This window comes from Rhinopithecus roxellana, chromosome 15 (assembly GCF_007565055.1).
Source record: "Rhinopithecus roxellana isolate Shanxi Qingling chromosome 15, ASM756505v1, whole genome shotgun sequence".
Classification (NCBI taxonomy): domain Eukaryota; kingdom Metazoa; phylum Chordata; class Mammalia; order Primates; family Cercopithecidae; genus Rhinopithecus; species Rhinopithecus roxellana.
The window spans coordinates 89,763,576-89,776,221 of NC_044563.1; the positions used below are offsets into that span (position 1 = coordinate 89,763,576).

The 12,646-nt window shown below is 40.3% G+C and overlaps 1 protein-coding gene and 1 pseudogene across 2 annotated transcripts in view; both read right to left on the reverse strand.

Moving 5' to 3' along the window:
• SBF2 (SET binding factor 2) overlaps positions 1–12,646 on the reverse strand; it is a 527,862-nt gene that overhangs the window by 193,783 nt on the left and 321,433 nt on the right. For both annotated transcript variants that reach the window (XR_004053641.1, XM_010384825.2), the window contains exons 14-16: positions 11,251–11,455; positions 6,403–6,512; positions 3,958–4,107 (exon numbers count right to left, since the gene is read on the reverse strand). Coding sequence is in view for 1 of the 2 variants with exons in the window: in XM_010384825.2 (XP_010383127.1) it covers positions 3,958–4,107; positions 6,403–6,512; positions 11,251–11,455 (465 nt within the window). In the remaining variant the exon portion in view is untranslated. The remainder of the gene's footprint in view (positions 1–3,957; positions 4,108–6,402; positions 6,513–11,250; positions 11,456–12,646) is intronic.
• Positions 690–2,092, reverse strand: LOC115893584 (annotated as a pseudogene).

Genomic DNA, 12,646 nt, shown 5'->3' on the forward strand with positions numbered 1-12,646 from the left:
TCAGGAGATCGAGACCATCCTGGCTAACACGGTGAAACCCCGTCTCTACTAAAAAATACAAAAAACTAGCCGGGCGAGGTGGCGGGCGCCTGTAGTCCCAGCTACTCGGGAGGCTGAGGCAGGAGAATGGCGAGAACCCGGGAGGCGGAGCTTGCAGTGAGCTGAGATCCGGCCACTGCACTCCAGCCCGGGCGACAGAGCGAAACTCTGTCTCAAAAAAAAAAAAAAAAAAAAAAAGAAGGTTGGTTATAACCTCTTAAGAAACATTTCCCCCACAAAGGGAAGTCCTAACCTAACCAGAGTTAAGTCAGGCCTTCCCCTCTCAGGTACCTCAAAGAAAAAGTCCCCATCCTGCAAACATGCACTCTGTTCCGATAGCTAAGCGATTTACTGAACAGGCATACCCCATTAAATAGAAGCAGTGGTTATGTTTCACTACCCACCTCCCCACTAATGTACTAAAAAGCGTCAGTGATGGGGAAAAAAAGGAGGGTAAAGATGTGAAGAAATTAATTATGTGACCCCTCTATCTCAGTCAAACAAATAAAGCAAGATTAACTGGGCACGAGGAATTAAAAAAGACCTTGGTATTCCATCCTTTGAGTTACAATTAGGACAATTGGGAGAGGGGAAGAGTTGGAGTGGGATGAAGAACTAGGAGGGGCTTGACAGCTGGAGGTCTAGTCCACTTAGTTTTTGTACTGGAAGGGCTCAACTCCGGTTTGAGAAGACACAGGAAGATGAGGGCTTCCGTCACCGAAAATGGGTCGCATTTGGCAGAGAGGCAATGATCTTCAAAGTAACCCTTCTTCTCCTGGCCAACAGTCTGGGGAATGTGTATGCTGGCACTATGATGGGCTATAAGAGCAGAAAAGTCACTGATGTTGGAAATTTCATGGAATCCAATTAGGTGCCAGGCCTGGCAAAAATGCGGAAGTGGTACTGCTGTTGCTTGCTTAGTTTCTTGATGGCCTCCTCAGACCATTCTCCTCCCGCATGGCCTTGGTGCTAAAGTTGGTATGGTAGTCTGAGCCATTCCAGTCCCAGGAATGGGCTTAGGATCAAAGGTTGCTATCACTCTGAAGTCTTCACATACACGATGCAAGATGAAACAGGTCACCCAGAAATGATCTTCCATGCTGATTCCTTCACAGCGTCCAATTTGGAATTCCCACTGGGCGGGCATGACCTCAGCATTAGTCTCTGCAATCTTGACTCCAGCATACAAGCAGGTCCGGTAATGAGCCTCCACAATGTCCTTGCCATAGACTTTGCTCCCATACCACAGTAATATGGACCCTGGGGCTCAGGGAGTCCATTGGAAGGCCAACCAAAGGGTGCCCATCTGTCCCCATGAGGTTATATTCCTGCTCCATGCCAAACCAGGGGTGCTGGTTGCTCACCATGTCCATTATCCATTTATAGGTGTGCCTCAAATTGTTCTCTGCAGGCTTTCAATTGCACTTGAAAACTTCACAGAATACCAGCTTGTGGAGGTCCTTGTGGAAGGGCTCCCAAAACATGGCAGCAGGCATGAGATACATGTCACTGTTGGAACCTTCAAAGTACTAGAGCCATCAAAATTCTACTCAAGTAACTCTTCCACACTCTTGGGCTCATTGTCCAGGGTCTGGGACTTACAGTGCAGTCTTGCTTCAGTACCATCGACTCAGATATACATGGCCTGGACTTTCTCACACTGAGGCAGGGACATGTACACCTGCTTGATGCCTCTGTTTAAATGGGAGCTGCTGAGGTGGTCATGGTGGAAGGTGTTCTGGGCACTGAGCAGGCAGGTAGGTAAAGGTAGGCTGCGAGACTGGGGTGAGGAGAGAGGAGGGGAGGCCGCTGTGCTGCTCAGAAACTCTGCTCTTCTCCCATTCTCAGCTCTACCTTTGTATCCTTTTAATTAAGACACTTAAATCTTTTGCTCATTTTCGAATTAGGCTGTCTTTTTGAAAAAATATTGATTTGTAGGGTTTTTTTCTTTTTTAAAGAGATGGGGTCTTGATAAGTTGTCTAAGCTTGAGTTCAGTGGCAATTCACAGATGCAATTATAGTGTATTGCAGCCTAACTCCTGGTCTCACATGATCCTCCTATCTCAGCTGCCTGAGTAGCTGGGACTATAGACGCACACCACCATGCCTGGCTTATAGTTCTTGTAATCTGAGCACTAACCTCTCACTCTGAGGTTTATGTTTTCACTCTCTTTATGTTATCTTTTAATGAACAGAAGTTCTTAATTTTAAGGTAGTCAAATTTATCAATCTTTTAACACCGGCACTAGTCGTGACTAGTTTAACAAATCTTTCCCTACCCCAAAGTCATAAGGATATTTCCTGTACTATGTTTGAAAACTCTTAAGCCTTATAGATTAGCTTTTTTTTTGGCTCTCCATATTTAAGTCTTTAATACATGTGGAAATGATTCTTGTGTGTGGTAGGAGGTATGTATGCATTTTTTGTATCAATGGTATATTATGTGTACATGTCCCAGCACTATTAATTAAACTGCTCTTTTCACTGCCGGTGCCAGTTTTATCATAAATTACGTTTCCATATATGTGTGCATTTGTTTCTGGGCTTTCTATTTTATTCTGTTCGTCAATCTGTTTATGAGTGTGCCAATTCTACACTGTCTTAAATAATATAATATTAATAATAATAATAATTACTATTTTTTTTTTGAGATGGAGTTTCGCTCTTTCATCCAGGCTGGAGTGCAGTGGAGCGATCTCGGCTCACTGCAACCTCCGCCTTCCAGTTTCAAGCGATTCTCCTGCTTCAGGCTCCTGAGTAGCTGGGATTATAGGCGCCCACCACCACGCCTGGCTGATTTTTGTATTTTTAGTAGAGACAGGGTCTCACCATGCTGGCCAGATTGTTCTCAAACTCCTGACCTTGTGGTCCACCCATCTTGGCCTCCCAAAGTGCTGGGATTACAGGCGTGAGCCACTGCGCCTGGCCAAGTAATATAATCTGAAACTAAACTTTTGATACCTGACAAGGTAAACTGCTACACTTTGTTGTTTTTCTTTAGGAGTATGTTGGTAGTTTTAAGGCTTTTATTCTTCTATTTAAGGTTCTGATAGGAATTGCATTGTCTCTGTAGATTGTTTTGGGGAGAATTGATATCTTTAACATAGTGAGTCTTCCATTCCATGCACATTTATAAATCTCATTCATTTAGGCCTTGTTTCATTCATACATTTGATTAATTATATCCTATAATTCTTGCTTTCCAATGTACCAATATTTAACATGCATTTATTTACTTTTTCTGGAGTCCCACAGATGATCCCACAGTTTTAATATTTAATTACATTTCCATCTTGGGCAAAATGTTTGAGAGAGGAACTTTACATTACCTCTTGGCAGAATGCCAGTGTCAAAAACTATCTAACAAGGGAGGCAGGATGAGGAAATAAGATTATTAGCTTCTCCTAAATTGTCTTCACTGTTTTGTGGGAAGTTTGTTTCTGAAAGATCACATACATATTTTGAAGCCAAGTGGAAATTTTGTTGTTGTGCTTTACAAACAAAGTACTTAAATACTTAATTGAGTAGTTCATTTATCATTTGGATTATCCACCATTCATTGTCCTCTGCCTGAACAGTACAACTGAAAACTGACTGAAAAGGGCTGATGTGACTACCAACATTAATATACAACTGAATGCTTTAAAGACGACTTCAATTTCAAAGAACTTGCTTATATTACAAAACTAGTAAAATAATCTAGCATTTTCAAAGAGAAAACAAAGAAAGAACAAAAAACTCTTAATATTTATGCCAAGTAATAAAAAAGTATTTGACAGAAATGATATAGATACTGACGCTTCATCCTTTTAGCTGTGGTAGGTTCAAGAACTGATATACTGGTAATTACAAAATATTCTGGAAAAACGAAAAGTATTCTCAAATGAGAGGAATAATCTGAAAGAACTACAAAATTACCTGTAGAGTACAATTCATCATCCTTATTATGTAGTCAAACTGTTGATGGTCTAATATTGCCCGGTTTTGCTGGACATGCAAACCCAATTCATCAGTGAGACACTGTCTTGCCGCCTTTCCTTTAAGGGCTCTGAGTGCAGCAGGAAGGGTCTGAGGACAAGAGAGGTGCAAATGACCAAATGGTACCACTGGGGGAAACAATAACTTTCAAACAATCATCTTGAAAATTCAAATGCACCCTGTAATTTATTTAACACAGTTATTAATAAAATTAAACTCCTAGGGAAGAGGTGATTTATTAGTAAGACCAATGATAAAATAGATTTGTAGTTATTTTTATATGTAAACCAGCAAGAAATATAAAAGAATTACGTGATAAATTGAAAAACATTTAATTTCACTTTTTTTTCTTCAACTTAATAAAACTTTGGTTACCAAATTGACTGTTGCTTCAGATCATGAGTCAAAGCCATAGATACGTAAGACACCTTCCTTCTATAACTAGTCAATTTTCCATGGCAAGAACAGAAAGAAAAATTAAAACAATAAGAAATACAAGTGATTTCATACTTTTAAACTGGTTGGCTGCTTAATCACTATTCAGCTTTAATTTATGACTGAAAAGTTCTACAATCTCTTTTCATTTAAGTATCATAAAAAAGGAAAGAAAAAGGACTCAAAGTTGCAAAAATAGATTATCTCTAGTATGCATTAAAACTCTTTTCACTTTACAACAAGAACATCCCTAAAGATGCCTCCTTCAGTTCACCATGTAGGATTTAGTTAATTTACTTCACATATAATAATAATAAGCTTATTTAGCTAAAAAATCAGAACAAAGGAGAAAATAAGAAGGAAGTAGGAGGGCATGATATCACTAAAGGCAGGCATAAGAAATAGGATGTGTAAGTTGAAAGCAAGAGAAGTGAAAGACTCCAACTATAAGAAAACACAGAAACCAAAAAGCACAAAATGTAAAGAGCACTGGGTCAGTTAGGGTAAAGGTAAACATTTCTATAAGCTTTACCAGTTCCTGAAAATAGATATTCAGAACTATGACAATGAGTCAGTAAGAAAGGGTTATATTATGTTCAGCATATTTCACTGAACAAGGCAAGAAAACATGCTCTAAGGAGGCACATTTAAGTTGAATACTACAGTTCCTATAATCCATTACATATTCTAACTAGATTCTTTGCAATACATAAAATTATATTAAAATGTTAAGTTTTGGCCAAGCGTGTTGGCTCATACATGTAATTCCAGTACTTTGGGAGGCTGAGGTGGCTGGATCACTTGAGGCCAGGAGTTCGAGACCAGTCTGGCCAACATGATGAAACCCCATCTCTACTAAAAATACAAAAATGAGCCGGGTGCAGTGGTGCATGCCTGTAGTCCCAGCTACTCAGGAGGCTGAGGCAGGAGAATCACTTGAATCCGGGAGGTAGAGGCTGCAGTGAGCCAAGATCACGCCACTGTACTCCAGCCTGGGCGACACAGCAAGACTCTGTCTCCAAAAATAAAAACTACAATAAATAAAATGTTAAGTTTCTAAGTAATATGCCAAAATAGTGTTTAGTGAACAATGTTTAAAAGTTTGAGAGAGGCCGGGCGCGGTGGCTCAAGCCTGTAATCCCAGCACTTTGGGAGGCCGAGACGGGCGGATCACGAGGTCAGGAGATCGAGACCATCCTGGCCAAAACGGTGAAACGCCGTCTCTACTAAAAAAAAATACAAAAAAACCTAGCCGGGCGAGGTGGCAGGCGCCTGTAGTCCCAGCTACTCGGGAGGCTGAGGCAGGAGAATGGTGTGAATCCAGGAGGCGGAGCTTGCAGTGAGCTGAGATCCGGCCACTGCACTCCAGCCTGGGTGACAGAGCGAGACTCCATCTCAAAAAAAAAAAAAAAAAAAAAAAAAAAGTTTGAGAGAAAAAATTACTATGAATATTTTTCTGCTGGTCATATAATTAAGCTTGGCCCAACAGCTTTATATCTTAGACATTATTCATTTAAAATGATCCAAACAATGAGAGGAGACTTTATTAGGAAAAGGGACAGAATTAAAGAAGAGAAGCTGGCCGGGCGCGGTGGCTCATGCCTGTAATCCCAGCACTTTGGGAGGCTGAGGCGGGCGGATCACGAGGTCAGGAGATCAAGACTGTCCTGGCTAACATGGTAAAATCCCGTCTCTACTAAAAATACAAAAAAATTAGCCGGGCGTGGTGGGGGGCGCCTGTAGTCCCAGCTGCTGGGGAGGCTGAGGCAGGAGAATGGCATGAACCCGGGAGGCGGAGCTTGCAGTGAGCTGAGATTGCACCACTGCACTCCAGCTCGGGCAACAGAGCGAGACTCCGTTGAAGAAAAGAAGAGAAAGCTGGTAACTTCGACATGTAAATCTGAAAGGGAAATGATAAACGCTTACTTGGGAAAGATGATATTTTATTACCTTTTCAGTTTCCAAAATTTTATTTTCAAATATGAATGAGATGCAGTTTCTGACAACTTCTAGTCTCTGTGCACTGTTGAAAACTGTCGTCACCTTGTCCATTATCGAAACTAGTAAAAGAATATAAAGAAAGCACAAATAAATTAAACTCCTTTGGTAATTACAAAAGCAAAGAGACTATTACTATAAGACTGTAGGTTGGGTGTAGAGGCTCACGCCCATAATCCCAGCAATTTGGGAGGCTGAGGTGGGATGTCCCTTGAGCCCAGAGGTTTGAGACAAGCCTGGGCAACATAGCAAACCCTTTCTCTACAAAAAATACAAAAATCAGCCAGGCATGGTGCCTTGCACTGTAATCCCAGTGACTCGGGAAGCTAAGGTGCGAAGATCACTTGAGCCCAGGAGTCCAAGGCTGCAGTGAGCTAGGACAGCACTACTGTACTGCAGCTGGGTGACAGAGTGAGACCACATTTCTTATTAGAAAACAAAGAAACAAAAACTATTGATATGACCTACACTTTATTTTTTCCCTTATTACAGAGCATTGAAAGTATTCCACATCATTATTTTGATTACATGTTGCAGTGCTGAGGTATCAGGCTAGTCGATTAATAATTTCACAGGATAGATTCTAATGAGACACTTAACTTTTATGTGAACTAATTCACATTGCAAAGTAAAGTTATATTAAACAAGGGCAAACATCTATTTGAAACTTTGTAACTAGTAATATTGTTAATATTTCTAAGATATTACTAAAGAAAAACTACAGTCCACAAAATATTAGATATTACACATTTGAGTAGAGGTGACTTGAAGGAAAGAAGTAGTGCAAAAAAAGAAATAATCATGATCGATGAACTGCTATACTGGCTTAGGAAAGTCACTTTTTAGTCATGTAAACGTAGCACCTTTCACCTTTTACCATAGGGTTAGAAAATTCTAATGTATTACCTAGGCTACTAAGCTGGTTACCTAAATAAATTTAACTTACTAAAATAATATTAGAAGGAAATAAATCAAAGTAGTATTTATACAAAATTTATACTTTCACAAAGAACTATACTATGTCATTTGTTTAAATGAGGTAGTATCAATAATTCTTTTTTTTGTATAAATTTAAGGGGTACAAGTGCAGCCTTGTCACATGGACATACTGCATAGTGGTGAAGTCTGGACTTTTAGTGTAGCCATCAACCAGAATAATGTATATTGTAGCCATTAAGTAATTTCTCATCCCTCAACCCCTTCCCACCCTCCCAGCCTTCTGAGTCTCCAGTGTCTTATTATTCCACACTTGATGTCCATGTGTACACCTTATTTAGCTCCCATTTGTAAGTGAGAACAGTATCAATGATTCTCAAGCCAAAAAGACTACTTACACTTTATGGCTACTCTTTGGACTCTAAAGGTCCAATCCCTTTACCTTCTCCCATAACTAAGAAGAAAGACTATCATATTTTACTCATTAGTATTCCTTTCATCTCATCAATACCAAACCTATATTCTTCAAATAATGTTTTAAACTTTTTTTTTTTTTTTTTTTTTTTTTGAGACAGAGTTTCGCTCTTGTTGCCCAGGCTGGAGTGTAATGGCGCGATCTCGCCTGCCTCCCGGGTTCAAGCGATTCTCCTTCCTCAGCCTACCAAGTAGCTGGGATTACAGGCATGCGCCACCACACCCAGCTAATTTTGTATTTTTAGTAGAGACGGGGTTTCTCCATATTGCTCAGGCTAGTCTTGAACTCATGACCTCAGGTGATACGCCCACCTTGGCCTCCCAAAGTGCTGGGATTACAGGCATGAGCCACCGTGCCCAGCCTTAAACATTTTTATAAAAATAATTATATGCTCACAATAAGCTGCAAACGTAATACAAAGAAGATCCTTGTACTCATCACCCAGCTTCCCTCTATGGTGACATCTTTCATAATTATGTTTTATTAGAATCAGAAAAACAACTGGCACAATACAATGAATGAGACTATAGCCTTTACTTGAATTTTACCAGTTTTCTTCAAATCATTTTTAATCATGTAACATTAATTTTCTGGTTAAACTGATTATTTTGCATGACTTTTCTCTCTGAAATGCTCATTCATAATTGTGGGCTCTGGTGCTTCTCACACACATAGGTTGGTGGCATAAACTGAAAATCTATCCATATTAGAACAGAAAACTTACAATCTCCAACAACACATACTTCATTGAGAGAGCAACATCTTTATGTTTATAAACTTTTAATTCTAAAATATCTTTAGCAGTATTTTAAATTTTCTTTAGGCTGAGTTACTAGGAAACATATTTTCTATTTTTTTCCTTTTTTTTTTTGTAAGACAGAGTCTTGCTCTGTCACCAAGGCTGGAGTGCAGTGGCGCGATCTTGGCTCACTGCAACCTCTGCCTCTGGGGTTCAAGTGATTCTCCTCCTGCCTTAGTCTCCCAAGTAGCTGGGACTATAGGCACATACCACCATGCCTGGCTAATTTTTTGCATTTTTAGTAGAGATGGAGTTTCACCACGTTGGCCAGGCTGGTCTTGAACTCCTGACCTCAAGTGATCCACCCACCTTAGCTTCCCAAAGTGCTGGGATTACAGGCGTGAGCCATCACACCCAGCCAGAAAACATATTTTCGTATAATAAATATGTTTACTATCTGGAATTTTTTTCCTTTGGAGAATCCAACTAATTCACATTTTATACATGCACCTAATTAACCAACTTCAAAATATATCAAGAAAAACAGGAAAAACTGAGAAATAGGGAATTCTGCTATTATAATGGGAGATTTTAATATATCTTCCTCAATAGCTGAAAAAAAGGGATAAAAGTTAGTAAAGGAAGACAACTCACAGAATGGGGAAAAATTTGCAAATAATACATCTGGTAGGGGACTTATCTGTAGAATATACAGAGTATGCTTACAACTCAGTAATAAAAAGGCAAATAGCCCAATTTCAAAATGGGCAAAGAGACAGTGAATTAGCCAATAGTACATGAAAAAATGCTCAGTATCAGTGGCTGAAATTATAACCCTTATACACTGCTGACAGAAATCTAAAATGGCATAACCGCTTTGGAAAACGGTTCAGCAGCTCCTCAAAACATTAAACATAGATTTACCATATGACCCAGCAATTCCAATCCTAAGTATACATCCAAGAGAACTGAAAACATATCTACACAAAATCTTGCACATAAATGTTCACAGTAGCATTATTCATAATAGTCAAAATGTGGAACCAACTCAAATATCCATCAACTGATGGCTAAATAACCAATGTGATATATATCCAGACAATGGAGTATTATTCAGACATTTAAAAAGAAACGAGGCCGGGTGCAGTGGCTCATGTCTGTAATCCCAGCACTTTGGGAGGCCGAAGTGGGAGAATCACGAGGTCAGAAGATCGAGACCATCCTGGTTAACAGGTTGAAACTCGGTCTCTACTAAAAATACAAAAAAATTAGCCAGGCGTGGTGACAGGCGCCTGTAGTCCCAACTACTCAGGAGGCTGAGGCCGGAGAATGGCGTGAACCTGGAAGGCAGAGCTTGCAGTAAGCCAAGATGGCGCCACCGCACTCCAGCCTGGGCGACAGAGCAACACTCCATCTCAAAACAACAACAACAACAACAACAACAAAAAAGAAAATACTGACACATGCTACAACATAGATGTACCTTTGAAATATTATGCTAAATGAAAGAAGCCAGTCATAAAAGATTACATATTGTATAATTCTATTTATATAAAATGTCCGGAATAGGTAAAGCTATGAAAATAGAAAGTAGATTACAGTATAGGGCTGGGCGCGGTGGCTCAAGCCTGTAATCCCAGCACTTTGGGAGGCCGAGACGGGTGGATCACGAGGTCAGGAGATCGAGACCACCCTGGCTAACACGGTGAAACCCCGTCTCTACTAAAAAATACAAAAAAAAAAAAAACTAGCCGGGCGAGGTGGCGGGCGCTTGTAGTCCCAGCTACTCGGGAGGCTGAGGCAGGAGAATGGCGTGAACCTGGGAGGCGGAGCTTGCAGTGAGCTGAGATCCGGCCACTGCACCCCAGCCTGGGCGACAGAGCTGAGACTCCGTCTCAAAAAAAAAAAAAAAAAAAAAGTAGATTACAGTATAATGCTGGGGAGGAGATGGTTTGGGAAGGAAATGGGGAGTGACTGCTAATAGATGTGAGGTTTCTATTTAGGTTATAAAAATATTCTCACCAGGCGCAGTGGCTCACGCCTGTAATCCCAGCACTTTGGGAGGCCAAGGTGGGCAGATCACCTGAGATCAGGAGTTCGAGACCAGCCTGACCAACATGGAGAAACCCTGTTTCTACTAAAATACAAAATTAGCTGGGTGAGGGGGCGTATGCCTGTAATCCCAGTTACTCTGGAGGCTGAGGCAGGAGAATTGCTTGAATCTAGGAGGCAGAGGTTGCGGTGAGCCGAGATCACACCATTGCACTCCAGCCTGGGCAACAAGAGTGAATCGCCATCTCTCTCTATATATTCTCAAATTAAATAGTGATAATGGTTGAATGAGTGTGTAAATATACTAAAAATCAAGAAACTGCACATTTTACATTGGTGAATTTACAGTATGTAACTTATATCTCAATAAAGCTGTTATTAAAAAAAGAAAAGATTCTATAGTGGCAGCAGCTGGGTTATGATTACCCTTTTTGGGAGGCAGTGAATGAAACAGGGCTTCTAAGTATTGATAATGCTCTGATTCTAGCTATAGGAGTTTGTTCACTTCGTGAAAATTCATCAAATTGTACACTTTTCCTTTTTGGGTCTTATATCTTTATAAAAAGTTTACTCTTAAAACAGACAGACAAATACATACCAACAGGTGGACCAGCTGGCACAACACATTTCTTTTCTACTCTTGTGGCAGGAGGTGCATTCTGGTTCTTAGCCAGATTTTCCTGTATTAATTCCTGAACCCGGGCTTCATTAATCTTTGGGAAAGGAAGAATATGAACTCGCAAGTGGGATCCTTCTGTTGGCCGCGGAACTTTCTGGAATGCCATATGAGGGTTTGGATTCTCCTGTAATATCAGACATAGGTAAAATTATTCCAAGTTAAAATCACAATGGCAGATCGCCTGGAAGGGAGTGGGAGCTTACAGGGACACGAGCTGGGTGGTTATACATACATTCATACATACGCCATAAAACATGAAGTACCAAAATCTTACTTCTTCTTACATGCTCTATCAGCAGCATCTGATACAGCTGGTCATCTGTCTGCCTCTTCCATGAACACTTTCTTTACTTGGTTTCTAGGTCTTCTTGCTACATCTTTGTCTATTTCTCATCTCCCTAATCTCTTTAACAATGTGAATACCTCAGGGCTCAGTCCTTGGGTCTTTTTTCTGTTAACACTCATTCCTTGGTGATCACTTCCAGTCTCCTATCTTTACCATAAAAACACCAACAATTCGCAAGGTTTTTTCTTTAAACAAGCTTTCTCCTAAACCCCATACCCACATGTTTAACTCTCTATACAATATTTTCAGTTGGATTTTTAAAAAAATTCTAAACCTATGTCCAGAATGGAGCTCTTACTCTTCACCCACCTCTATCCCTGCTTTGTTCAGTCTTCCTCACATCAGTATATGGCACATTTATTTTTTCCAATCAGTTAGGCAAAAAGCTTAGAGTTATCTTTAATGCCATTCTCTAACACCCAATTATCCGTCCCTCTGCAGATCTTGCGGACTTTACCTTTAAAATGTTTACAACTTGGCCAGTTTCACAACACTTTGCTTCAAGTCAACACCTCATGTTATAGCACTACAACAGTCTCCTAGTCCCCCTGCTTCCACCTGTACTCCTTCATTCAACATTGCAAACTACGTGATCTAGTTAAGAGTATGTCGATTCATCACATAACCATTCTGTTCATTCCAATGGCTCGTCATCTCACTCACAATAAAACCCAAGGTTCTTAAAACAACTTATAAAGCCCTACAAGATCTGGCCTTTCTATATGATGTGTCCTGCCATGATTTCTTTCATTTTTTCTGCTCTAGACACACAGAACTTCTTGTTCCTGACTCAAAGCCTTTGCACTTAACTGTTCTCTCTGCCTGGAATGCCTGTGCCCCATGAATCTGTACAGCATCCTCCTTGCTTTCTTGCATTTCTTAGCTCAAAAGCCACCTTTCCCAATCACCTTATCTAAAATTATACTCTCTCCCCCAACACACTCCCTATCCCTGTTATATTTTTCTCTA